The sequence below is a fragment of the Pan troglodytes genome, chromosome 20 (genome assembly GCF_028858775.2).
Source record: "Pan troglodytes isolate AG18354 chromosome 20, NHGRI_mPanTro3-v2.0_pri, whole genome shotgun sequence".
Taxonomy (NCBI): domain Eukaryota; kingdom Metazoa; phylum Chordata; class Mammalia; order Primates; family Hominidae; genus Pan; species Pan troglodytes.
The window spans coordinates 12,829,123-12,856,204 of record NC_072418.2 but is presented as its reverse complement, the minus strand read 5'-3'; the positions used below and the strand labels follow the sequence as shown (position 1 = coordinate 12,856,204).

Sequence of the window (27,082 nt, the reverse complement as noted above, 5' to 3'; positions counted from 1 at the left end):
AAATATACTTTCTGCTGCTATTTTAAGCTAAAAAATTCATTTTAAAGTATATAATGAGTATAATGAGTTTTCTTTTTCTGGATTCCAAGGCACCTTGATCAAGACAACTGAATCTTTGTACTAATGCATAGTGTGACCTTGTGAGAAAACAATCACTCATGTACCTATTATCTTTTCTTTTTTTATTTTCTATTTTTTTGAGACAGGGTCTCAGTCTGTCACCCAGGCTGGAGTGCAGTGGCCTGATCTCGGCTCATGGCAACCTCCACCTCCTGGGTTCAAGTGATCCCCTGCCTCCGTGTAACTGGGACTACAGGAGTGTACCATCATATGTAGCTAATTCTTGTTTTGTTTTTTGAGATGGAGTTTCACTCTTGTTGCCCAGGCTGGAGTGCAATGGCGCAATCTCGGCTCACTGCAGCCTCTACCTCCCGGGTTCAAGGGATCCTCCTGCCCCAGCCTCCCAAGTAGCTGGGATTACAGGTGTGTGCCTGGCGAATTTTTGTATTTTTGGTAGAGACGGGCTTTCACCATGTTGCCCAGGCTGTTCTCGAGCTCCTGACCCCAAGTGATCAGCCCACCTCAGCCTCCCAAAGTGTTGGGATTACAGGCATGAGCCACCACACCAGGCCTAATTTTTACTTACATAGAGATGCAGTCTCACTATATTGCCTAGGCTGGTCTCAAACTCCTGGCCTCAAGCGATCCTCCCGCTTGGCTTCCTAAAGTGCTAGATTACAGGTATCTGCCACCATATCCAGCCGATAGTGTCAATTTTTTTTTTTTTTTTTTATGAGATGGAGTTGTGGTCTTGTTGCCCAGGCTGGAGTGCAATGGCATGATCTTGGCTCACTGCAACCTCCGCCTCCTGGGTTCAAGCGATTCTCCTGCCTCAGCCTCCCGAGTAGCTGAGATTACAGGCGCCTACCACCACGCCCAGCTAATTTTAGTAGAGATGGGGTTTCACCATGTTGGCCAGGCTGGTCTCAAACTCCTGACAACAGGTGATCCACCCACCTTGGCCTCCAAAAGTGCTGGGATTACAGGCGTGAGCCACCGCGCCCGGTGATAGTGTCTATTAAGACTGCCTTTACAAAACTTAGTGGGACATGGTGGCACGTGCCTGTAGTCCCAGCTACTCAGGAGCATGAAGTGGGAGAATCGCTTGAGCCCAGGAGGTGGAGGTTGCAGTAGCAATCTCGGCTCACTGCAACCGAGATTGTGCCACTGCACTCCAGCCTGGGTAACACAGCGAGACCTTGTCAAAAATAAACTGCTTTGGGCCGGGCACGGTGGCTCACGCCTGTAATTCCAACACTTTGGGAGGCCCAGGTAGGTGGGTCACCTGAGATCAGGAGTTTAAGACCACCCTGGCCAACAGGGTGAAACCCCATCTCTAGTATAAATACAAAAATCAGCCAGGTGTGGTGGTACATGCCTGTAATCCCAGCTACTTGGGAGATTGAGGCAGAATTGCTTGAACCTGGGAGGCGGCGGCTGCAGTGAGCCACGATCGCGCCACCACACTCCAGCCTGGGCGACAAAGCGAGACTATCTCGAAAAAAAAAATAAACTGTCTTGCACCTCGAAGGTTGTCTTACCTAGGAATCTCTCTTGTTCTTCTATTTTTGAAAATTGGGGTAGAATATGAAATATGCGAGTCCTAAATGTTCAGCTTAAATTTCGAGAAGTGAACATAGCACTGTAGCCTACATCCTTATCAAGATAGAGAATGTCTCTGTCACCTCAGGTCACCTTGTGCCTCCTCCCACTTGATCTCCCCCTTCCCAGTCCCTGGGCAGCCTCCCATCCAGTTTTGTCTCCATAGATGACATCTGCCTGTTCAGGCCAGCATGGGCTCTTGTGTTTCAGATCTTTCAGCATAAATGCCTTTGGGATTCATCCATGCCATTAATATGTGTATCAGTTTTGTCCTTTTTAAAAAATATATATATATATTTTAGAGGCAGGATCTTGCTCTGTTGCCCAGGCTGGAGTACAGCGATGTTCTACTGCAGCCTTGATCTCCTGGGCTTAAGTGATCCTCCTGCCTCAGCCTCCTGAGTAGCTGGAACTACAGGCGCATGCCACCATGCCCAGCTAAGTTTTACATTTTTTTTGTGGAGATGGGGTCTCACTGTGTTGCTCAGGGTGGTCTCAAACTCCTGGCCTCACGTGATCCTCCCACCTCAGCTTCTGCAGTAGCTGGGACCACAGGCATGTGCCGCCATACCCAGCTAATCATTATTTTTATTTTTATTTATTTTTGAGACGGAATCTCACTCTGTCACCAGGCTGGAGTGCGGTGGTGCGATCTCGGTTCACTGCAACCTCTGCCTCCTGGGTTCAAGCTATTCTCATGCCTCAGTCTCCCGAGTAGCTGGGATTACAGGCCTGCCACCAGGCCTGGCTAATTTCTATGTTTTTAGTAGAGATGGGGTTCCGCCATGTTGGCCAGGCTGGTCTCAGACTCCTGGGCTCAAGCGATCTGCCTGCCTCGGCCTCCCAAAGTGCTGGGATTACAGACATGAGCTACCATGCCTGGTAGCTGATTTTTATATTTTTTGTAGACAGGATCTCGCTTTGTTGCCCAGGCTGGTCTCAGACTCCTGGGCTCAAGCGATCTACCTGCCTTGGCATCCCCAAATGCTGGGATTATAGGCATGAACCACTGCGCCTGGACAAGAATATATTAACTATACTCACTATGTTATACAATAAATCTCTTAGAAAGCCTTTATTTGAACTTTTTTTCTTTATATTGTTTGGAAACAACTACAGTCTCAAGAGCAGTAGATTGAATTGTGATGCAGGTCAGGCCTTTGTATCCAAGGGTTCCACCTCTGGCATTCAACCAACCACAGATTTAAAATATTCAGAAAAATTCCACAAAGTTCCAAAAAGCAAAACTTGTATTTGCCACTTACCAAGTACTACGTGGAATCCATGAGAATAAAGCAACGTGTAGACGTTATGTCAGGTATTACAAATAATCTAGAGACGACATAAAGTACACAGGAGAGGCCGGGCGCAGTGGGTCACGCCTGTAATCCCAGCACTTTGGGAGGCCAAGGTAGGAGGAACACTTGAGGCCAGGAGTTCAAGACCAGCCTGGCCAACATGGCGAAACGCCCTCTCTACAAAAAATAACAAAAATTTGCTGAGCATGGTGGCACACACCTGTAGTCCCAGCTACTCCAGAGGCTGAGATGGGAGGATCACTTGAGCCCAGCAGGTGGAGGTTGCATTAAGCCGAGATTGCGCTAGCCTGGGTGACAAAGCAAGACTGTCAAAAAGTAATGTACACAGGAGAATATGTGTAGCGTATATGCAAATACTATGCCATTTTATTTTATTTTATTTTATATTTGAGACAGAGTCTCACTCTGTCGCCCAGGCTGGAGTGCAGTAGCACAATCTTGGCTCACTGCAACCTCTGCTTCCCGGGTTCAAGCGATTCTTCTGCCTCAGCCTCCCAAGTAACTGAGATTACAGGCATGTGCCGCCATGCCCGGCTAATTTTTTTGTATTTTTAGTAGAGACGGGGTTTCACCATAATTGGTCAAGCTGGTCTTGAACTCCTGACCTCAAATGATCCACCCGCCTCAGCCTCCCAAAGTGCTGGAGCTACAGGTGTGAGCCACCATGCCCGGCCTATGACATTTTATATTAGGGATTTGAGCACATTCTGATTTTGGTACCACATGGGGTCCTAGAACCAATCCCCTGGGGATACCGAGGGATGGCTGGACATAGATTTGTATACACATGTGTATCCACATCTAGGCTACTTTTCTAGGAGTTGAATGACTGGATTGAAACTTTAGAACTGGCACATCCGCTAAAAATCAAGCAGGTGTTTTATAGGGATTTCATTAACTTTGCAGACTTCTGGAAGAATTGACATGTTAATGACAAGCCTTCCTTTCTAAGAACAGGGTTTGTCCTGTTTGTTCAGGAATTCCTTTGTGTCCACAGCTTTTCATCCAGATCTTGCAGACTTCATAACTTGATTCCTAAGTATTTAGTCCCTTCATTACTAATATAAATGGGATGTTTTCTTGATTTCTAAACCATGGTCCTTTGCCTATGGAGAGATGCTCCATTTGTATTGGCTGTGATTTTGTAAACTGTGTTCTTTGAATCTAACCAACTTGTTGAATTCCTTTTTTTTTTTTTTTTTTTTGGAGATGGAGTCTCACTCTGTTACCCAAGCTGCAGTGCAGTGGCGCGATCTCTGCTCACTGCAACCTCCATCTTCGGGTTCAAGGGATTCTCTTGCCTCAGCCTCCGGAGTAGCTGGGATTACAGGCATGGGCCATCACACCCAGCTAATGTTTGTATTTTTAGTAGAGATGGGGTTTCACCATGTTGGCCAGGCTGGTCTTGAACTCTTGACCTCGGGTGATCCGCCTACCTCAGCCTCCCAAAGTGCTAGGATTACAGGTGTGAACCACTGCGCCTGGCCTGAATTTTCTTGTTTTTAATCCCACTTTTTCAGTGGTCACAGTTTCAGGTATACGATCCTTCACCAAGAACAACAACTTGAGGATGTACTTTGGTGTAAGAATTAGAAACCATTGTCTTTTCTTTTTAGAGACAGGGTCTTGTTCTTTCACCCAGACTGGACTGCAGTGATGCGATCATAGCTCACTGCAGCCTCGAACTCCTTCGCTCCAGAGATCCCCCCACCTCAGTCTCTGGAGTAGCTGGGACTACAGGTATGTACCATCACGCCTAACTAATTTTTATTTTTATTTTTAGTAAAGATGAGTTCTTGCTATGTTGCCCAGGCTGGTCTCAAACTCCTGGGCTCCAATGATCGTCCCTCCTCATCCTTCCAAAGTGCTGGGATTACAGGTGTAAGCCACCGTGCCTGGCTTCTTTTTTTTTCCTTTTAATATATGATTACTTTTTGTAAAGATGGCGTCTCACTCTGTTGCCCAGGCTGGTCTCCAGTGATTTCAATTCTTGTAAGTATAAAGCAGATGTGGAAGTGCTGGGTCATTTGGTGGTTCTATTTTTAATTTTTTGAGGAACCACCATACCATAGTTCATAGTGGAAGGCTGTTTTTTTAATGAAATAAACATGTAAGGCTGAGGTGCCCGTCTACTTCCCTAGAAAAACCACAGTAAGGACATTGCCACGTCTCCTTTCTGCCCCTGTTTTTTGGCTGTTACCACATCTGCATGTCCATCAATTTAGTGTTTCTTTCTTTTTATCTCTATTTACTTTTTTTTTTTTTTTTTGAGATGGAGTCTCTGTTGCCTAGGCTGGAGTGCAATGGCGCAATCTTGGTTCGCTGCAACCTCCGCCTCCTGGGTTCAAGTGATTCTCCTGCCTCAGCCTCCTTAGTAGCTGGGATTACAGGCACACACCACCACGCCCAGCTGTTTTTTTTTTTTTTTCTTTTGAAACAGAGTCACCTTCTCGTTGCCCAGGCTGGACTGCAATGGCAGGATCTCGGCTCACCACAACCTCCGCCTCCTGGGTTCAAGCGATTCTCCTGCCTCAGCCTCCTGAGTAGCTGGGATTACAGGCATGCGCCACCACGCCCAGCTAATTTTGTATTTTTAGGAGAGACAGGGTTTCTCCATGTTGGTCAGGCTGGTCTCGAACTCCCAACCTCAGGTGATCCACCTACCTTGGCCTCCCAAAGTGCTGGGATTACAGGCGTGAGCCACCATGCCTGGCCACACCCAGCTGATTTTTGTATTTTTAGTAGAGATGGGGTATCATCATGTTGGCCAGGCTCGTCTCGAACTCCTGACCTCAAGTGATCCTCCCACCTCGGCCTCCCAAAGTGCTGGGATTACAGGTGTGAGCCACCGCGCATGGCCTATTTTTATTTTTTTTTACAAAGTCTTGGCCGGGCGCGGCGGCTCACACCTATAATCCTAGCACTTTGGGAGGCCAAGGCAGGCGAATCACCTGAGTTTGGAGTTCAAGACTAGCCTGGCCAACATGGAGAAACCCCGTCTCTACTAAGAATACAAAATTAGCTGGGCATGGTGGCGCATGCCTGTAATTCCAGCTACTAGGGAAGCTGAGGCAGGAGAATCACTTGAACCCGGGAGGTGGAGGTTGCGGTGAGCTGAGATCATGCCACTGCACTCCAGCCTGGGCAATAAGAGCAAAACTCCATCTCAAAAAAAAAAGTCTCACTCCATCGCCCAGGCTGGAGTGCAGTGGCGCAGTATTGGTTCATGGCAACCTCTGCCTCCCGGGTTCAAGGGATTGCCATGCCTCAGCCTCCTGAGCAGCTGGGATTACAGATGCCTGCCACCACACCTGGCTAATTTTTGTATTTGTAGTAGACAACGGGGGTTTCGCTATGTTGGCCAGGCTGGTCTCGAACTCCTGACCTCAGGGGATCCGCCCACCTTGGCCTCCCAACGTGCTGGGATTACAGACGTGATCCACTGTGCCTGGCAGAAACAGGACCTTTAGAGAGAAAATTAAACCTAGGTGTGGTGGCTCATGCCTGTAATCCCAGCATGTTGGGAGGCTGTGGCAGGCAAACCACTTGAGATCAGGAGTTTGAGACCAGCCTGGCCAACTTGGTGAAACCCCGTCTCTACTAGAAATACAAAAATACAAAAATTAGCCAGGTGTGGTGGCACATGCCTGTAGACCCAGCTACTCGGGAGGCTGAGGCAGGAGAATCACTGGAACCCAGGAGGTGGAGGTTGCCATTAGCTGAGATTGCACCACTGCACTCCAGCCTGGACTACAGAGTGAGACTTCACCTTTAAAAAAAATAATTAAAAAAAATAAGTTTAAATGAGGTCATTAGGGTGGGCCCTAATCCAATGTGACTGATGTCCTTAGAAGAAGAGATTGGGACATAGACACACACAGAGGAGGCCACGTGAGGACAGAGGGAGAAGGTGCCCCCACCTCAGAAGAAACCAACCCTGCCGACACTGTGATCTTGGACTTCCAGCCTCCAGAACTGAGAAAATAAATGTGTGCTGTTTAAGCCTCCTAGTCTGTGATATTTTGTTGTGAAAATGTGAGAGAAAGTAACTAATGTTAAGCTGGGTTTGCTCAATTCTGTTTTCCAGCGTAATTTCACAAAGCCCCTGACTCTGAGACATGTGAGACACGTCTGCGCAGCTCTACAGAACGAGGCTTTGAAGACAAAACAGGACAGAGCACAGGGCACACCTGTGTGCCCGAGTCACTATATTCCTTAAATGAGTCTGGGCACAGTGGTTCATGCCTGTGATCCCAGCATTTTGGGAGACCAGGGCAAGGGCATCACCTTAGCCTGGGGAGGTCGAGGCTGCAGTGAGCTGTGATCGTGCCACTGCACTCCAGCCTGGGTGACAGAGAAAGACCCTGTCTCAAAAAAGAAAAAGAAAAAGAAAAAAAAAGGCGTGCCGGGTGCGGTGGCTCATGCCTGTAATCCCAGCACTTTGGGAGGCCCAGGCAGGCGGATCACCTGAGGTCGGGAGTTCGAGACTACCCTGACCAATATGGAGAAACCCCGTCTCTACTAAAAATACAAAATTAGCCGGGTGTGGTGGTGGCGCATGCCTGTAATCCCAGCTACTCAGGAGGCTGAGGCGGGAGAACCGCTTGAACCCAGGAGGCAGAGGTTGCAGTGAGCTGAGATCGCACCACTGCACTCCAGCCTGGGCAATAGAGCAAGACTCCGTCTCAAAAAAAAAAGAAAAAAAGGACCTGGGCTGGGCACGGGTGGGTCACACCTGTAATCCCAGCACTTTGGGAGGCCAAGGCGGGCGGATCACAAGGTCAGGAGATCAAGACCATCCTGGCTAACAAGGTGAAACCCCATCTCGACTAAACATACAAAAATTAGCTGGGCGTGGTGGCGGGCGCCTGTAGTCCCAGTTACTCAGGAGGCTGAGGCAGGAGAATGGCGTGAACCCAGGAGGCGGAGCTTGCAGTGAGCCGAGATTGTGCCACTGCCCTCCGGCCTGGGCAACAGAGCGAGACACCATCTCAAAAAAAAAAAAAAAAAAGGACCTGGTTCAAACCTTTTCCTACACATAAAATAACATCTAATGGGGTTAGGGTATTATGCTTCTGTAATCTATAACCAGATGTACTCTTGCACCCAAACCTTGATGTGGCTCACACCTGTGTAATCCCAGCACTTGGCTCACGGCAGCCTCACCTCCTGGGTTCCAGCGATTCTCCTGCCTCAGCCTCCTGAGTAGCTGGGATTACAGACATGCACCAACATGCTCAGGTAATTTTTGTATTTTTAATAGAGATGGGTTTTCACCACGTTTTCCAGGCTGGTCTTGAACTCCTGACCTCAGGTCATCTGCCTGCAAAAGTGCTGGGATTACAGACGTGAGCCACTGTGCTCAGCCTCTTTCTTTTTTAGAGACAGGGTTTTTGCTCTGTCACCCAGGCCAGAGTGTAATGGCACAATCATAGCTCACTGCAGCCTTGACCTCCTGGGCTCAAGCAATCCTCCTACCTCAGCCTCCCAGGTAGCTGGGACTACAGGCGTGCATTACCACACCCAGCAATTTTTTGTGTGTAGTGATGGGGTCTCAATGATGTTGCCTAGTCTGGTCTTGAACTCCTGGGCTCAAGAAATCTTTCTGCCTTGGCCTCCCAAACTGCTGGGATTATAGGCACGAACCACAGTGCCCAGCCAAGAAATATATTTATATGTTACATCTCACATATATTACATAAATGCATATTATATATTAATACATGTCCCAAAATAATCTTTCCTTTCTTGGTGCCTTCTTTCCAAAGCATTCCTCATTAACAGGTTCTGATTCTTTCTTTCCAGGAAATGATTTGCATATATCTGCATATCTATGTGCTGTTGAAGATTTACACAAATTGGTTCCTGTAATATATGCCATTTTATATATCGCTTCCTCTTTTTTTTTTTTTTTTTTTTTTTTTTTGAGATGGAGTCTTGCTCTGTCGCCCAGGCTGGAGTCCAATGGCGGTTCTCCTGCCTCAGCCTCCCAAGTAGCTGGGATTACAGGCACCCACCACCATGGCCAGATTTTTTTTTTTTTTTTTTTTTTTTTTTTTTTTTTTGTATTTTTAGTAGAGACGGCATCTCACCATGTTGGCCAGGGGCTGGTCTTGAACTCCTGACCTCAGGTGATCCACCCACCTCGGCCTCCCGATTACAGGTGCCCAGCCTGTTTCCCTATAACATCTTTACTACCACAGGGTGATATCGAATTTTTGAAGCTTTGCCCAATCTGCTAGGTTGTTTGGATTTTGTGTTGCTCAGAGTACATTTGAGTAAGCTTGTAAAAATGTTTATCAGTCCTTTGGACCAGCTTCGTATTTTCACCAATATAGCCAGGCCACCCTCCTGAAAGGCCACAGCGGCGTGCCTCTCTTTCCTGCTCTCCAGCTAATGTTTTCCCTTCCACTTGGCTCTCTACAGGCTTCTAGAATAATTTTTTCCACAAGAAAAGTTGGTGATATTCCAAACACTTGAGTGTCCTCCTCACTCACACCTCAGAGGATAAAAAAGCATAAACTTTTTTTTCCTGTCTTCTTATTTATTTTTCTCAGGGCATTCTCCCTTACAAGTTATTTTTTGTTTTGTTGCATGTGTGTGTGCGTGCGTGTGTGTTTTTGAGACAGGGTCTCTCTCTGTTACCCAGGCTGAAGTACAGTCGCATGATCATGGCTCAACCTCCTGGGCTGAAGCTATTCTCCCACCTCAGCCTCCTGAGTATCTGGGACTACAGGCACACAGAACTATGCCCAGCTGATTAAAAAAAAAAAAATTTTTTTAAGGGCCGGGCGCAGTGGCTCACACCTGTAATCCCAGCACCTTGGGAGGCCGAGGTGGGCCCCCATCTCTACTAAACTGTCTACTAAAAACACAAAAATTAGCACGGCGTGGTGGTGGTCGTCTGTAATGCCAGCTACTCGGGAGGCTGAGGCAGGAGAATCACTAGAACCTGGAAGGCAGAGGTTGCAGTGAGCCGAGATTGCGCCGCTGCACTCCAGCCTGGGCGACAGAGTGAGACTCCATCTCAAAAAAAAAAAAAAAAAAAAAGTTGTTTTTTAGAGATGGGGGGTCTCACTATGTGTTGCCCAGGCTGGTCGAACTCCAAGGCTGAAGTGATCCTTCTGCCTCAGTCTCCCAAAGTTCTGGGATTACAGGCGCGGGCCACCACACCCAGCTAATTTTTGTATTTTTAGTAAAGACGGGGTTTCTCCATATTGCCCAGGCTGGTCTCGAACTCCTGACTTCAAGAGATCTGCCCATCTTGGCCTCTCAAAGTGCTGGGATTACAGGCGTGAGCCACTGCGTCCGGCATTGTCAAACGTTTTTTGTTCATTATCACCCTTCTTAGGAGAAAACCCGAATTATCCTAAAATTGAATTTACATCAACTAAATTAATTTCAATTTAATTACATTTAATATCTCCCTAAAGGCAGAAACTAAATACTTAGGGATAAATGCTGTCTGATAGAGCTGGCTTTGGAAGACCACAATATCTAAGATTTTTTTCCTCCCTGAGGACCAGTTTTTTCTCCTGGGGAGTCATCATGAATCACTTCGACTGAGGACGGTTGTGCTTAGAGCAAGGAGCTGAGCAATAAACAAGTAAATGCACAAAATTATACCGGAAAGCCAAGAATGCTACAAAGAAAAGAAGAGGGAGTGGCTGAGGGGAGGCCACTTGGCATCTGAATCATTGGGATCGGGAAAGAAGACAAGGAACAGTTTAAGCAAAAGGATTGTTTTCCCCGAACTTTGGTTTCTTTTTTCTTTCTTTTTTTTTTTCTTTTTTAGAGACAGGGGTCTCACTATGTTGCCCAGGCTTGTCTCAAACTCCTGGCCTCAAGCCATCCCCACGCCTGGGTCTCCCAAAGTGCGGGATTACAGGCAGGCGCCACTGCACCCAGTCTGAGCCTCAGTTTCTTCAGCTGTAAAATGGAAGTAATATCCTCCTCACCATGCTTCATATACAATAAGCACTCAATAAGTGAGCTTTATGATTATTATTATTTATTTTAATTTTACTTATTTTTCTGAGACGGAGTCTCACTCTGCAGCCCCAGGCTGGAGTGCAGTGGTGCAATCTCGGCTCACTGCAGCCTCCGCCTCCTGGGTTCAAGCGATTCTCCCGCCTCAGCCTCCTGAGTAGCTGGGATTACAGGTGCCCACCACCACGCCTGGCTAATTTTTTTTTTTTTTTTTTTTTTTTGAGACAGTGTCTCGCTCTGTCGCCAGGCTGGAGTGCAGTGGCGCGATCTCGGCTCACTGCAACCTCCGCCTCCCGGATTCAAGCGATTCTCCTGCCTCAGCCTCCCGAGTAGCTGGAACTGCAGGCACGCACTACCACTCCCAGCTAATTTTTGTGTTTTTAGTAGTGGCGGGGTTTCGCCACGTTGGCCAAGCTTGTCTCGAACTCCTTACCTCAGGTGATCCGCCCGCCTCGACCTCCCAAAGTGCGAGGATTACAGGCTTGAGCCACCTCGCCTGGCCTATTTTAATTTTAAAGGTTAATAGGACCAGCCCTGAAATCAGCCTCTGCCCCGCTGGCCCTACTCTGGTACCAGCAGCGCCCAGTAGCATACACAGCCGCGTGCGCCTCCACCTCCGTCCGCAGGTGTCGCTGTGGGTGCCGCGGCTGGGCCCCTCTAGGCGGCGACGGCGGCACCGGAAGTCTCGTTTTCGCCCGCTTCCGCTCTCTGGCCGGGCTTGGGCTGCGTGGAGAATACATTTTGCGATGCCTACTGGAGACTTTGAGTGAGTCGGCGATCGCGGAAAGGGGCACGGGAAGCGGTTGGGGTGCTCTGGGAAGTATTATGGGGCCTGGGTGCGCCGAGGCTGCGGGAGCCGGGCCTGGCTGACTTAATCTTCGTTCCCCACACATTTGTTTCCGCAGTTCGAAGCCCAGTTGGGCCGACCAGGTGGAGGAGGAGGGGGAGGACGGTAAGTGTACACGGTCGTCCAGGGTATTCGCGGCCAGGCCCAAGCCGTGTGACTGCCGCCTGCTTCCATCTCCCAGTCTGGCACCGTGTACCCACGTCACGGCACGTGTACCCCTGCCCCGCGCCATCCTCCTTGGGACCTGCCTGTTGCCAACTCCAGGTGTTCCCCGGCGGGTCCCTCTTCCTCCCATGCCACTGCCTCCCAGCTGTTCCCCTCCAGGGAGGAAGTTGTAATCTCCCGTCTCCTGTTTCTCTACTGGCGCCTGGTTGGCTTCATGGCCTGGCACCCACCTTCCTACGAGGGATCCCCCATCCTTGCCACTCCGAGTCCCCACAGGGCCATCCCAGTGCGTTGCCTGGCCAGCCCTCTGCCCTTGGCCTGCCTTTCTCCGCTTTTGCTGTAGGCGTCATCCCAAAAGCCCTTCCATCGCAGCTGGGGAGCTCCTGCCCCTGGAGCTGACTCCTCCTCCCTACGCTGCCTTTTGCAGACAAATGTGTCACCAGCGAGCTCCTCAAGGGGATCCCTCTGGCCACAGGTGACACCAGCCCAGAACCAGAGCTACTGCCGGGAGGTGAGTGAGGACTGCCACTCGGTGTCCGGGCTGCCTCTCCCTCCAGCCCTGCCGCTCCTGATCCCCATGACCCAGGGCTCAGTCCTTCTCTGTTTTTCCCCTTCTGCCAGCTCCACTGCCGCCTCCCAAGGAGGTCATCAACGGAAACATAAAGACAGTGACAGAGTACAAGATAGATGAGGATGGCAAGAAGTTCAAGGTGAGGGTGGGGGGTGCAGGGAGTGGGGACCCTTGTGCTTGGGGGCCCATAGACCGGAATGGGGTGGGGTGTGTTGAGGAGGTTGATAAAGGAGATCCCTTGGTCCCAGGAGCCTGACCCTTCTCCCCTCCCATCCTCAGATTGTCCGCACCTTCAGGATTGAGACCCGGAAGGCTTCAAAGGCTGTCGCAAGGAGGAAGGTGAGGCTCTTCTTCCCCAGGGCTAACCTAGAGGAATTGGAAAACCGTGCTCCCGGAGTTTGTGTTTAGAGATGGGGCTTAACTCTTTTTGTTTTTTTTTTGAGACAGAGTGTTGCTCTGTCCCCCAGGCTGAAGTGCAGTGGCATGATCTCAACTCACTGCAACCTCCGCCTCCTGGGTTCAAGTGATTCTCCTGCCTCAGCCTCCTGAGTAGCTGGGGTTACAGGCATGTGCCACCACGCCCAGCTAATTTTTGTACTTTTAGTAGAGACAGGGTTTTGCCATGTTGGCCAGGCTGGTCTCGAACTCCTGACCTCACATGATCTGCACACCTAGGCCTCCCAAAGCGTTGGGATTACAGGTGTGAGCCATCGCACCCGGCCGGGCTTACCTCTTTGTACCTATTTTGTTGAAGCTGAACTGAGGCCTGGGGTGCTTGCACTGTCTTGGGGCCCTGAAAAGTCCAAGGCACAGCAGTCGATAAATAGCAACTAAATAAATGATAAATATCTAATCAAAGTTTGATGATAGATATCAAATTATATTAATAAATATCAACATCGATTGTAAATATCGAATAAAAATTAGATTCTTTTAATTTTTTTAAAGACACAGTGTCCAGTTCTGTTGCCCAGGCTGGAGTACAGTGGCACGATCATAGCTTACTGCAGCCTCGAACTCCCAGGCTCAAGCCATCCTCCCACCCCACCCTCCTGAGTAGCTGAGATTACAGGTGTGCACTGCCACACCGGCTAATTTTAATTGTTTGTAGAGATGGGGTTTCACTATGTTGCCCAGGCTGGTCTCCAGCTCCTGGGCTTGAGAGATCCTCCCACCTTCGCCTCTCAAAGTGCTGGGATTACAGGAGGGAGCCACTGTGCCCAGCCACGGTTAGATTCTTATTCCTCTTGGCCTGTCAACCTGCAGGAACGGAGGCAGGAGGTGGTCGCAGCAGTTTTTGGAAGAAGCGTTAGCAATAAGTATACTTAGAACAGCTTGCTGTGCACTTAATTGTAACATACCCCATGCCAAGCACCTTGCACGAAGTGTTTCTCATTCAGTCTCCTTAGGAGCCCAGGGAGGCAGGAAGCTTTTGTGGTTACCGTTTTATAAGGGAGGAAGCTGAGGCTCAGGTTGTCTAGCTCAAGGGCCCGGAGGTCTAGGTGGACCCCTGCACATCCCTGAGTATTGCGCCCTGGTGGGAGCTGGTCCGCCAGGCTGCGCAGGCCCCACGCTGTGTAGCTGTCACCTGGACCCCGAGGCTGACAGCTGCCCTGCCTCCTGGAGCTCAGGCCTGGCGTGTACTCAGGAAACAACTGTCGCCAGGACTGTTCAGGGAGTGCTTGAGGAGGATGAAAATGGGGTTTGAGGCCCAGACACTCTGGGGGTGGCTGTTGTAGGTCTAGGGTACCCCACTGTGGAACCCAGCCTGCCCCTGTCCTCAACTGTCCCCCATCCCTCCCTGAGCCCAGAACTGGAAGAAGTTCGGGAACTCAGAGTTTGACCCCCCCGGACCCAATGTGGCCACCACCACTGTCAGTGACGATGTCTCTATGACGTTCATCACCAGCAAAGAGGTAAGCGGGGCAATTAGGTGGGGCTGGCATCCTGGGGTGGGGCAAAGGGGGTGCCTCAGCCACCTCTGAGCTCCCCCCAACCCGCCCCTGCCAGGACCTGAACTGCCAGGAGGAGGAGGACCCCATGAACAAACTCAAGGGTCAGAAGATCGTGTCCTGCCGCATCTGCAAGGGCGACCACTGGACCACCCGCTGCCCCTACAAGGATACGCTGGGGCCCATGCAGAAGGAGCTGGCCGAGCAGCTGGGCCTGTCTACTGGCGAGAAGGAGAAGCTGCCGGGAGGTGCGGGGGTGGGAGGGTCCTGCTGTCAGTGCACGGGTTCTGTCCCCACTGCTGCCTTTGTGCTGTCATCTCCCGCACGACAGTGCAGCGGGTTTGATGGTGCTGGACTCTCCTTGGGGCGTCTGTGCCTTCCTAATTGGCTGTACCTCCTATGGTTGGGAGACGGGCGTCTCCCATATATGTGCGACTTGGCAGCTGTGACTTTGCTGGTGGCCCTGTGACTGTCCTGATGAGCTGCTGTCTGTCGGCCCCAGGGTGCTGACCACCCCACATTGTGTGTGCGCACTGTGTGTATAGTGTCTCCCTTGCATGCCTGTGGCTGTACCGTCCGAATTCTTCAGTGGGATTTGCTGGTGGCGAGTGTGAGAGTGGAGACGTGCACTTGTCGCCTGCCATGCGAGGGGGACCTGGGTACTGTTCCTGTCGTGTGTCCCATGTCTGCCGTCGCTGTGCATGTGAGGCTGCCGTCCCTATTGTCCTCCCGCCCTCTCTGGGGTGGGGTCGGGGCTCCTCCTCCTCCGCCAGTGTCGCTGGTCGGGAGCTCAAATGGTGTCAGCTTCTCAGGTGTCACCTTGGTGTCCTCGTGGCCAACTGGCTGCCTGTGGTTTGGCACATAGTGCCTGCGCTGGCTCAACACTGAAGCCCGAGCTTCCTGGGGCGGCTCTGTCCCCACGCCTGCGCCACAGTGAGGTTGAACTTGACTGTCTTTTGGTCCCCAGAGCTAGAGCCGGTGCAGGCCACGCAGAACAAGACAGGGAAGTATGTGCCGCCGAGCCTGCGCGACGGGGCCAGCCGCCGCGGGGAGTCCATGCAGCCCAACCGCAGAGGTGAGGGGCACCCCGACGCCAGGCTGGTGGGTGGGCACCTCTCGGCACCTCGTAATTATCCCCGAAGCGTGCAGATGAGGGCTGGGCAGTGTCCTCCCCCTCACAGCCACCTCCCCTCTCCCACACAGCCGACGACAACGCCACCATCCGTGTCACCAACTTGTCAGAGGACACGCGTGAGACCGACCTGCAGGAGCTCTTCCGGCCTTTCGGCTCCATCTCCCGCATCTACCTGGCTAAGGACAAGACCACTGGCCAATCCAAGGTGGGCAGGCAGGCGTGGTGGGGCTGTGTGAGGGTCACTTGTCCTAGGGTCGCCTGTCCTAGCTCGTGCCCCTGACCCCATCCCGCCCCTCCACAGGGCTTCGCCTTCATCAGCTTCCACCGCCGCGAGGATGCCGCGCGTGCCATTGCCGGGGTGTCCGGCTTTGGCTACGACCACCTCATCCTCAACGTCGAGTGGGCCAAGTAAGACTCCACCCCTGCCCCAGCCCCTGCTCCCTGCCTTGTCCCAGCACCTTCACGGAGTGTTGGGCCAACCAATAGCCCTGAGCCAATTTAACAGTCCCCCAGCTGGTTTTGAGGGGACAGTCCTTTATTGTCTTTTTCCAAAACCTGGCAGAGGGGCAGAGGGGTGGCAGCTCTTGTGCCTGGGGTCCCTGCCAGTCCGTGGACCAGGCCTGGAGACTGGCCATCTGGCTCCGTGCCCGCTTTGTCCTCACATTACCCCGTCCTCTGCCCACCTACCCCCAAGATGCCACTTGGGTGTCTGGGGTCTTGGGGTGCCCCCAGAAGTCTCATACCTGCCACCCTCCCCTACCCCAGGCCGTCCACCAACTAAGCCAGCTGCCACTGTGTACTCGGCCCGGGACCCTTGGCGACAGAAGACAGCCTCCGAGAGCGCGGGCTCCAAGGGCAATAAAGCAGCTCCACTCTCTCTACTTGGTTCTTTTTGTTCTTGCGTCTCCAGTCCTCTGGTGGGGGCCAGTGCCTCCCCTCCCCTGGGCGTGGTCTGGTCCCTGACCCTGCAGGGAGCCCTGTGGCCAGCGCTGTGGGTGGGAAAGGTGACTGCTCCTGCCTGGGCTGCAGCTGGGCCTGACCTAGCTGCAACCGGGCCTGACCTGGCTGCAACCACAGGTGTTGCTTTTTGGGGGAAGGGATGCGTCAGGGCTCGGGCCTTGCCCTCAGGGTTCTCCAGCAACACCTAGGGTGAGGAGGTGGCTTCCGCTAGGCCACGTCATTGGCTCAGCTCATGGGACTGGGGCTCTGACTGTTTAGGGGCAGCTGTGGCATTGAGAGGCAGGGCTTGGCCAGTGCTCTTGGCGTCCTCTGGGTTCCAGCTGTCCCTGTAGCCGGGGCAGTGTCGGCAGCAGCAGCCCAGGCTGGGCACTGCGGCCATGTAGAGTAGCGGGTGGACACAGAAGGCCAGGGGCATGAGGCCCCGCATCACCTGGTAGCCCACGTAGGGCCCCAGCTCCAGGGCTGCTGTGGCCTGGGCTATGTCTGCAAAGCTCGGGCAGCGGGTGCTCCAGCGCCGCCGAGCATCCACGTTGAGCACCCGCATAATGTGGTAGGGCACATAGGAGCTGGCATAGAGGGCCACACCACTGGCCACCAACGCTGCCACACGCAGCTTCTCGGCCACAGTCATGCCTGGGCTGCGTAGCACGGCCCGTCCGAGGGCGCCGTAGGCTGCCAGCGTGAGCAGCAGTGGCAGGCCGCAGCCCAACCCCGCCAGCACCAGGCTATACGCTCTGTAGGCCGCCAGCCTGTGGTCTGCTGTCCCCAGACACTTGATGCAGGCCTCGGGCCTGGCCACGCTGCAGTTGCCCGCCCCCTGCTGCGGCCTCTTCAGGTGGGAGAAGCTGAGTGTGGGCATGGCCAGCAGGGCGGCCAGGACCCAGCCGGCAGTGCTCACGGCCCAGGCGTGCTTGGGTCGCAGGTGGCTTCGGGCGAAGAAGGGGTGCACGATGCCCAGGTAGCGGTTGAGGCTGATGCAGGTGATGAAGATGACGCTGCCCAGCAGGTTGCAGGTGAAGAGGAAGCGCTCCAGGCGGCACGCGGCCTCCCCATAGCGCCAGTGCTTGGGGGGATAGAGGTAGGCGGCCAGCGGGGGCAGCGTCAGGGCGCAGAGCAGGTCGCTGACTGCCAGCTGGACCGAGAAGACCACGGCGGGGTGCCACGGGCGCTGCTTCCGGATGCTGAAGCGGTACAGGGCCAGGCCATTGCTGGCCACGGCCACCAGGAACTCAACCACCAGTATGGGCCACAGGAAGTCCCCCTGGAACCCACTGAGGATGTCGTCGGCAGCTGCCAAGAAGTTGGCAGGGCAGGACTTGGCATCTGTGGGCAGAAGGTGTCACCAGCTGAGCCCTATTCCCCCATAAGGCAGCTCCTGCTACCCCGAGAGCCCACGTCTGCCATGGCGTGGATCCAGGGAGTTCTTTCCCCTCCCTGGAAGGGGACCGGGCTCCACTCCTTTATGTGGACAGGACTGGGGCTCAGAGCCAGAGTTCTGCATTGGGCCCCGATGGACCAGCTTAGGCGGGCCAGGCAGTCTTGGAGCTCAAGGTCCACTGGTAACACGGACAGCGGCCACCCTACTCCCCCACCACACCTGGCCCCACTAGAGGCCTCCTCCCCAAAGTCCAGCCCCAGCAAGGCCTGCCGGCTCCACTTCAGATCTGTGCCGTCCGAAGCCCCGTGGGGGTCCAGCCCCCACCCTGCCCTGACCTTGGCACCCGCCGCCGCCCACAGCCTCTTCTCCCCGTGGCCACCAGAGGGCACACGCGAGCGCTGGAGTCCTGCCCCATCCTTTTGCTTCCAGGTGCTCACACTTGGCCAGGGAGTTGCCGCCAAAAAGCCAGACTCACCCCACAAGGTCCCACAAGAGTGCTCCCGCCCACCATACCCCCCAGTGCCACCCTCTGTGCTCCGCGACTCACTCCCTCGCACCAGCCCACCCAGGCTTCCTGGCTGCTCTTGCAGACTTGTGCCTTGGTACCTTTGCACCCAGACTTTTTTTTTGAGACAGAATCTCACTCTCATCACCCAGGCTGGAGTGCAATGACGTGACCTCAGCTCACTGCAACCTCCGCCTCCCGGGTTCAAGTGATTCTCCTGCCTCAGCTTCCTGAGTATTTGGGACTACAGGCACCCACCACCACGCCTGGTTTAATTTTAAATTTTGTATTTTTAGTAGAGATGGGGTTTCCCCATGTTGGCCAAGAGATCTCAAATTCCTGACCTCAGATCTGCCCGCCTCAGCCTCCCAAAGTGCTGAGATTACAGGTGTGAGCCACTGTGCCCAGCCACACCCAGACATTCTTGAGGCTCCTCTTCCCACGTCCGTGGTCCTGCCTGCGAGAGGCCCCAAGGCCACCCTAACCACTGTGACAGCAGCCCTTGTGCCTCCACTCTCCCTTCCCTGCGTTATTTTCCCCCATACCCTGTGCCACCTGATGACGGTGAGAAAAATCTCCCTCCTTCGGGAGGATGGGGGGGCCTGCTTACCCATTACTGGTGCCAGTGCTCACCACAGTGCCCAGGGCACAGCAGCACAGGGGCATTCACTCCTTGTGCACCCCACCCCTGCCTCTGCAGGCTGGGGACAGGCTTCTCCGGAGGCGCCTCCCCGCTCCCAACGTCAGCCTGCTTAGGGAGGAAGTGTCGTCTAGACGTGGCTTTTTTTTGGAGACAGGATTTCACTGTCACCGAGGCTGAGGTGCAGTGGTGCAATCACAGCTCAGTGCAGTCTCGACCTCCTGGGGTCAAGTGATCCTCCTGCCTCAGCCTCCCGAGTAGCTGGAATCACAGGCTCGCACCACCACACCCAGCCTTGACCTAGGCTTTTTTTTGAGATGGAATTTCGCTCATTGCCCAAGCTGGAGTGCAATGGTGCAATCTCGGCTCATGGCAACCTCCGCCTCCCAGGTTTAAGTGATTCTCCTGTCTCAGCCTCCCGAGTAGCTGGGATTACAGGCATGTGCCACCAGGCCCAGCTAATTTTTTTACGTTTAGTAGAGACGGGGTTTCTCCTTGTTGGTCAGGGTGGTCTCGAACCCCTGACCTCGTGTTCCGCCCACCTCGACCTCCCAAAGTGCTGGGATTACAGGCGTGAGCCACCGTGCCCAGCCCCAGACCTAGGTGTTTTACCAATACCCACTACCCCCACCTCCTGACAATCTGCAGACCCCCAGAGACAGCCAACATGCCTTCTCCTTACCCGAGACGTTGGCTGCCATGGTCCCGTGCCGAGCCTCAGCCTGTGTCTGCTACCCAGTTCCCCAGCCCCTCCCCCCGTCACCAGTGGCTTTGCGGGCCCTGCCCCAGCCCCATCCCCAGTTCCTGGCCCAGCCAGCAGAGCAGGCCAGCGTGCCTTTCCACCCACGTTTCCTTCCTCATTGTGCCACAGCCCTCCTGAGGTTCAAGCTCATTTGCTGAAAGCGTGACCTGTCTGCTTACACGGCTCTTTGGTGGGACTGGGGGGAGGGGCCACTCATGGCTGCTGCTGCCACCAATGAAACCAACCCCGTGCAAGGTAGGGGAGAGACCCAGCTTCCAGGAAGAAACCAGGTGGGAGGGACTCTCGGGTGTGGCCGGCCCAGGACTCTCTGGGTTGCTTTGTATGGCTCCAGTATCCCCCATCCCAAACGCTGACGTGGACCCCTGGCCAATTCAGTTCTTTACTGGAGTGGAAGGGTTGGGGACACAACTCCTTTATGAAAGGAAACCGAGGGCCACATCTCGGGCCCCAATCTGGGGCGTTCAATCCAGCCGCTGCTCCGGTGCGGCTTGGGCTCAGGCCACTCTCTTCCCCGGGCGGCCCCGGCCCTGGCCTCGCCCACCATCCCGGGAAGCCCCTCTGGGCCCCCGCCTGGCCTGGGCTCCCTGGGACTTGTCCTTGGTCTTGGGAAACTTCTGGTCACAAAGGCGACCCCTGCCTCGATCCATTTCCCACCGCTTCCGCTTCCGCCCTGGAGACTTGGCGAGCCGTTTCCGCTTGGCCTCGGGGAACAGGTCTGTGGGGAGAGACAGTGTCAGGGCCCCCAGAGACAAAGACAGGCTCTGGGTGCCCTGCTGCAGACCCCACTCCATACCCTCACTGGGCGCCTTGCCCACCGCCTGGCAGAAATACTCGATGTCATCATCTTCCTGTTCATCGTCGTCCTCACCCAACTCCAGGCTCGCCGTCCTTGAAGGGATCCCAGAGGCCTCTTCATCACTACCCCCGACCCGTGCCTTCTTCATGCCCTCCAGGCTCTTCTTTCTGAAGGAGGGCGTGGGGGTCAACATGGCCGCCCATCCCAGGGACCCCCCCTTGGCCCTGCCCTTCCCAGCCCTGCCTGGACCTGTGGGCCTCCCGCTGCTCCTGCTTGCGCTGCACATTCTGGGCCTGCTGGGCCTGCCTCTGCGCCTTCAGCCGCAGCTTCTTCTCCTTGGCTTCCAGGATGGCCTGCAGCTCCTCCTCCGTCTTGCGCACTGAGCCAAGAGACGCGGGTCACCAAGATCCGGGTGCAACTCCACACCCATGACCCCCCACCCCCGGCGGCCCCGGCCTCACCAAAACTGTGGAACATCACTTTGCCCTCCCCGACGCCCTCCTGGACCTTGATGAGCTGCAGTGTCATCCGCGGGCCGATCTGGGGGGACAAGGAAGAAGCGTCAGCCCACCGTTGGGACTGGTGGAGCCCGGGGGTCCCCCTGCCCTGGGCCTCACCTCAGTGAGCCGCACTGCACTCTGCTGGGCCCGCATGTTGCCACGGCCAGCGACAGCCTGAGGCAGCTCTGTGATGTTGTGGTCGCCGTCAGGCTCTGCCTCGCTCTCCGACAGCCCCGCGCCCCTGTGTGTAGGACATAACAGGGCTCAGTGGGGGAGCTCAGGCTCCCGGTCCTGTTCTGGGGTCCCCGGGCCGCGGTGGCCTCCCGCCCTATGCCCTCCTCACGTGGCCAGCAGCTCGCTGATGTCCTGCAGGCGGCTCATGTTGGGGAACTTCTCCTGGAGCAGCTTCTTCATCCCGCGACTCGCGCCCACAGGAACAACTTTGATGCTACTGCAGGAACATGAGTGGATGGCAAGGGGGTGGTCAGGGGGCACGTGATGGGGCTGGCGGTGCCCATCTCACCCTTCCCACAGTGCGTCAGGGCGTTTACTTTGGACAGAGCAATCACAGCGTCTCAGGAGGAGTGCTGTCATCAGCCGCATGTGGAGGCCCCCACCCGGCACCCCCTCGTCTCCCATCCTGCTGGGACACTCACTAGTGGCGGAAGTCCAGCTCCTGGGAGTCAGGGTTGTAGTCAATGAGGAGGCAGCGCTTGATGGTGTTCAGGTTGACCTGGAAGGGGAGGAAGAGAGCATAGTCCAGTAGACTCATGGCAAAGTTTGGGGAAGTGGGGGCTTTGGGGGATACACACACTGTTCGTGGACTGTGGCACTGGCTAGAGATGCTGCTTCCAGCTCGCACCTGCAGTTTTAGCTACTCCAGAGGCTGAAGTGGTGGGACTGCCTGAGCCCAGGAGTTCAAAACCAGCCTGGGCAACACGGCGAGTCTCCATGTCTACAAAAAGTAGATGGAAAAATGAGTTGGATGTGGTGGTGCACGCCTGTAGTCTCAGCTACTCGGGAAGCGGAGGCTGCAGGATTGCTTGTGCCCAGGAGTTCAAGACCAACGTACGGAGACCCCGTCTCTTAAAAAAAAAGTAAAGAAGGCCGGGCACGGTGGCTCACGCCTGTAATCCCAGCACTTTGGGAGGCCGAGGCGGGCGGCTCACGAGGTCAGATCAAGACCACCCTGGCTAACACGGTGAAATCCCGTCTCTACTAAAAATACAAAAAATTAGCCGGGGCATGGTGGTGGGCACCTATAGTCCCAGCTACTCGGGAGGCTGAGGCAGGAGAATGGCGTGAACCCGGGAGGCGGAGCTTGCAGTGAGATGAGATTGTGCCACCGCACTCCAGCCTGGGCGACAGAGCAAGACTCCATCTCAAAAAAAAAAAGGTAAACGAGAAATTCTGGTCCCAGAGCCGTATTAGCCTCCCTGATGACTGATATCTTATATATAATTTATAAGTCCCATCTGAGAGTCACTAGTGACAAGGATTGGGAGCTAGGACTCAGGAGCCAAATGAAATTAAAAATCCAGTCCTGCCCCCTGGAATCTAAACTTAGCATCTCTGCCAGCCTCAGATTTGCTTTTTTTTTTTTTTGAGACAGTGTCTCGTTTTGTCACCCAGGATGGAGTAGAGTGGCGTGAACACAACTCACTGCAGCCTCGACCTCCTGGGCTCAGGTGATCCTCCCACCTCAGCCTCCCCAGTAGCTGGTACTACAGGCATGCACCGCCACACCGGGCTTTTTAAAAATCTACTTTATTGTAGACATGGGGTCTCGCTATGTTGCACAGGCTGATCTCAAAGTCTTGGCTTCAAGCGATCCTCTCACCTCGCCCTCCCAAAGTACTGGGATTACAGGCCGAAGCCATAGCACTGGGCCCGCAGCTTCCCTCTGTAAAACAGGGCCCTAAGAAGAGATGCTACGATCCTGCTCAGCCCAGCACTCAACACACGTGGGAAATAGAGCTCCATCAGTATTTCTTTCCACCGGCTGGAAAAGGTGCAGCTCACGGGGTGTGGAGCGCTGGGGGAATCTCTGGGCACTTTTGCCCAGCATCATCAGACACAGGAGTGGGATTTGACCTCAGGACTCAGCAGACCCAGGGGCTCTCAGTCTCAGCACTGGGAGGAGTGAGCAATCCATCTGAGGGCCTGTGGCACCTCTATCCGCTGCACCCCCCCATACCTGCCACCCCGCCAGGCCAGACCCACCTTGTGCACGTTGATGGAGGGGAACAGGTTCTGGAACATGGTGGCCATGAGCTTCACATGCATACCATGGGGGCCAAAGCTGTTGAGTACCAGGAGGGGTGGGTGGGCAAACTGCTGCTCGTGCATGCGGTGCCGGCGCAGTGAGGAGACCACATCACGCACCAGCGAGTACTGTAGGGCAGGAGAGAGGAGGGGGTGACCACCAACCACACATGGCTGCGGACACCCCCAAGTCCAGCTCCCATCCCACATGGCTTTGTACCACCTCCACCCCTCTCACCTTCTTGACCTGGAAGGTCAAGGTGGGGCCTCCTGGGAGGCGCATCAGCTTCTGCAGGAGAAGAAAAGATCAGTGACTCTGGAGGGGTCTAGCAGAAGTGCCCGGAGTAGGCACCTTTGCCCCATCTCTTCTTCAGAGCGTTTACTTTGAAGCCAGAAATCACAGCAGCTCAGAGGCATATGTGTTCATCATGAGAGATAGGGGAAGGGGGGTCTGGGGGAGATGAAGGGTGAGGGCGTCTACTCACAAAGTAGACATTGGTCTCTGTTTTGCTCAGGATCAGAAAGTGTGTGACCCCGAGGGGCCCAGCCACTGCCACGCAGTCCTTCAGCGAGTTCTTCTTACGAACCTGGAAATGACAAAAAGAAAAAAAGAAAACATAGCTTATCCCTTGTTGCGACGACTATAAGCTGACGGTGCAGATCCTGTTATGGTCTGTCTTGCATCTGACCCCTTCAACAAGCCCAGAGGAGCAAAAGGATCTTAGCCTTTAGAGTCAATCGGACGCGGATTTGAGTTCTAACTCTGTCTCTTGCTCACAGCGCATCTTCCCATTGACAAATGAGCGAACTCAGGCCCAGCGAGGTTAAGTAACTTGCTTCAGATACTGGGGAGAAGTCAGTTTCCAACCCTGCTTTGCTGCCTCCAGATTCTAGTCTTTTTTTTTCTAACACGGTCTCCTCCGGTCGCCCAGACTGGAGTGAAGTGGCACGATCCCGATTCACTGCAGCCTTAATTTCCTGGGCTCAAGGAATCCTCCCACCTCAGCCTCCCGAGTAGCCGGGACTACAGGCACGCACCACCATATCCGACTAATTTTTCTATTTTTTGTAAAGACGGGGTTTCACCATGCTGCTCAGGCTGGTCTCGAATTCCTGGGCTCAAGTGATCCTCCCGCATCAGCATCCCCATATGCTAGGAATACAGGCATGAGCCACCACGCCCGGCTCCAGATTCCAGTCTTAACTGTCAGGCTTAGGCGATTAACTATCTCCCAAACTGCGCGCCCTCACTCCAGCCCAGCAAAAGCCCTGAAAGGCAGAGATGATGCCCCCAATGAGGGTCTCTTTTTCCAGCTGGGGAGAATAAGTCCTCCCACAGTTTTACAGCAGGAGCCATTACTGCAGCTACGAAGACTAGGCCGAGGGTGGGTGGAGGCGGGCTGGGGGTGGGGTACAGACCTGCAGACGGCTGGCAGTGAGCGGCTCCATGACCCGCCGCACGTCCAGGCTGAGCTGCCGGATGTTGCGACCCGTGCAGCCTCGCGTGAACACGAACGAGTGCGGGTTCGCGGCATAGGCCTCGAGGTTGCGGAGCTGCGCCTGGGCGCGGGCGCGCTTCTGGTGCCGGGACTGCGGCGGCGAGAGACAAAGGGTCAGCGCCGCGACCTCGGCCGGGACCCCACCTGCGCCACCTGCCTCCCAAGCTGCCGGGCCTTACCCTCCCTGACTGTCCCATGCTGCTGTGTCCTCCACGAGGCCTCCTGCGTCCGCCGCTTCCGGCGCTGCGCAGCTCTCTTCCGGCGCCTGAGAGCCGGCACGGCGTGGGACGTCATCAGGCGGGCCTGCGCACTAGGTGGCCTCTGGGAGCGGGGAGGGGCAATCCGATGGAGCGGTTGCTATGGAGACACGGGTGCCTGTTTCTAGGGAGACCGGGGCGGGGCTACGCGGCTCCGGGCTGCAGAGAAACGAATCCGCCGGTTCGAATCCCGCTTCGGCCCATTTCCTCCAGCTGGGCTAAAACCACTTTCTGCATTCCGAGGCTCCTAAAATATCCCAAAGTAAGGCTGATAATGTCCCCCGGGCCCACGAATTAGGAGCGAACATGTATGCACAATGTTGGGCGCTCTGGCGCCAAGTACTTGGGGAGAAGCCACCGGAGGGAATGACTGTGGCAATCATTCACTTTCGTCTCACAACTCCTCTGGGCCAGCTGTCCTCCCCGGGTACCCCTGTCTGCAGACAGGCTGAGGGATGGAAACTCCACATCACCTTCTGGAAACTCAGGGCAAGGAGGGCGTTTCGTGAATAACTCGCCCCCTCCTTCTTTCCGCTCAAAGCCTCAGTCTTGGCCTCAGGCCTCTGGCTTCTTCCCCAAAACCTTGCAGTGGGGGAAAGGGACACCCCCTCACTGGGCTGAACATTACTCTCTCCTCCCCCATCGGCCTCCTCTCCCTCCTTGCTCTCTCTGGCACCCCAATTCTTCCTCCTCTTCCCCAGATGTGTCTCCCCTCCCCCTCATCTTCCCCCTGTCTCTTTCTCCCTCTTGTAACTTTGTCTCTGTCATCAGTTGTCTCTTTCATCATTTATAACTGAAGATGGAAACTAAAGAAGTTTCCTTTCTCTGTGTCTGGCCCCATCCCTGTTTCTTTCTTCTCATCTGCCTCCCTGTGTCTCTCCCCATCTTCCCATCTCTCTCTGTCTCTCCCCATCTCCCCGTCTCTCCCTTTCTCTGCCATCTCCCTATGTCTCTCCCATCTCCCTATGCCTCTCCCATCTCCATCTGTCTGACTCTCTGTATTCTTCAGCCCCTCTCTGTGACTTATGAAGTTCCCTCCCTCTCTACTGCCAATGGGGAAGCCAGAGGGGGCTGAGGGTGGGGGGCCGAGGGGCCCAGTGTGGGGGCCCCAACCCAGGCCCAGAGCCCAGCCTGGCAGCCTCTCTCAGATCTGGGACGACCATTTCCTTTTTCAACCCTGGAGTCCACTCGAGTTACTCGGGAGCTCAGGACGGTGCAGACCAGGGGAAGGAGGTGACTCTCCCGGCGTGTGGCTGGTCGTCGGTGGGGCCTTTGGACAGGTCTCAGACCCTGGGCCTGGGCTCTGTGGGGCTCTACGTGAGTTTCTTTGTACCCCTGGGAAATGACTGCATGGTTACTTCCCCCAGTTCCGTCCTTGTGTGATTTGACTTGTGTGAAAATGTGACCGAGTGTGTGGGAGACAGACGGTGACCTCTGTGGTGCGGTGGATAGGTTTCTGGGTGTCACCTGTGTGTACCTGTTTTGTATCTGTGCACTACTGTGTGATCACAAGAACCAGGATGTGGACAAGCCTGACACACAGATAAAGACCCACTCAGCCCACCCCATTTCCCTTTAAGTTGTGATGTGTGTGTGACCATATTTGGAACATACAGTTGTTGCCTGAAACTGTTATGTTTCCAGCTGTGTCTTTTTTTAAATTTTTTTAATCAATGAGATATCCTTTATTTATGAAAGCATAGTTCCAGTGCAGAAGTCAAGCTTTATGGTTATATATTAGGATAGGTTCAGATCCAATATGACAATGTTTAGCACTAACTTTAACATGTTAAAGCTCTGATTCCTGAATGTTTTTCTCACTTAATATATTCTCTCCAACGACAAGCTGGTGTGCTTGGCTTCTTATGCTGAAAAATAT

General features: G+C 54.2%; 2 protein-coding genes, 1 long non-coding RNA gene and 2 other non-coding genes across 6 annotated transcripts; 2 read left to right on the top strand and 3 right to left on the bottom strand.

Moving 5' to 3' along the window:
• Window positions 1-4,597: 4,597 nt before the first annotated feature.
• LOC134809038 (uncharacterized) lies at window positions 4,598-6,983 on the top strand. The gene is made up of 2 exons (XR_010153538.1): window positions 4,598-4,721; window positions 6,833-6,983. It is a non-coding gene; the product is annotated as an uncharacterized LOC134809038 (long non-coding RNA).
• A 4,616-nt stretch (window positions 6,984-11,599) lies between these two features.
• EIF3G (eukaryotic translation initiation factor 3 subunit G) lies at window positions 11,600-16,517 on the top strand. The gene is made up of 11 exons (XM_001162705.6): window positions 11,600-11,736; window positions 11,876-11,922; window positions 12,410-12,493; window positions 12,604-12,692; window positions 12,833-12,892; window positions 14,365-14,469; window positions 14,564-14,753; window positions 15,473-15,580; window positions 15,709-15,845; window positions 15,942-16,048; window positions 16,406-16,517. The coding sequence occupies exons 1-11, from the start codon at window positions 11,717-11,719 to the stop codon at window positions 16,419-16,421; spliced, it is 963 nt and encodes a 320-aa protein (XP_001162705.1). The 5' UTR covers window positions 11,600-11,716; the 3' UTR covers window positions 16,422-16,517.
• On the bottom strand, window positions 16,158-25,315 carry PPAN (peter pan homolog (Drosophila)). 2 transcript variants are annotated; one of them, XM_009434582.5, is made up of 13 exons: window positions 25,126-25,230; window positions 24,867-25,037; window positions 23,933-24,034; window positions 23,686-23,736; window positions 23,406-23,576; window positions 21,839-21,915; window positions 21,526-21,633; window positions 21,300-21,423; window positions 21,144-21,222; window positions 20,932-21,061; window positions 20,680-20,849; window positions 20,518-20,601; window positions 16,158-17,923 (listed from the first exon to the last, which is right to left on the bottom strand). In XM_009434582.5, exons 1-13 carry the CDS (start codon window positions 25,141-25,143, stop codon window positions 16,818-16,820), a joined length of 2,391 nt encoding a protein of 796 aa, XP_009432857.3. In that variant the 5' UTR covers window positions 25,144-25,230; the 3' UTR covers window positions 16,158-16,817. The 2 variants fall into 2 exon arrangements, with proteins under 2 accessions (XP_009432857.3, NP_001191357.4); NM_001204428.4 differs by lacking the exon at window positions 16,158-17,923 and having other exon boundaries at window positions 20,247-20,601; window positions 25,126-25,315.
• LOC112206451 (small nucleolar RNA U105B) lies at window positions 21,711-21,789 on the bottom strand. The gene has a single exon (XR_002940820.1). It is a non-coding gene; the product is annotated as a small nucleolar RNA U105B (small nucleolar RNA).
• On the bottom strand, window positions 23,805-23,889 carry LOC112206496 (small nucleolar RNA SNORD105). Its single transcript, XR_002940856.1, has one exon. It is a non-coding gene; the product is annotated as a small nucleolar RNA SNORD105 (small nucleolar RNA).
• Window positions 25,316-27,082: the final 1,767 nt, after the last annotated feature.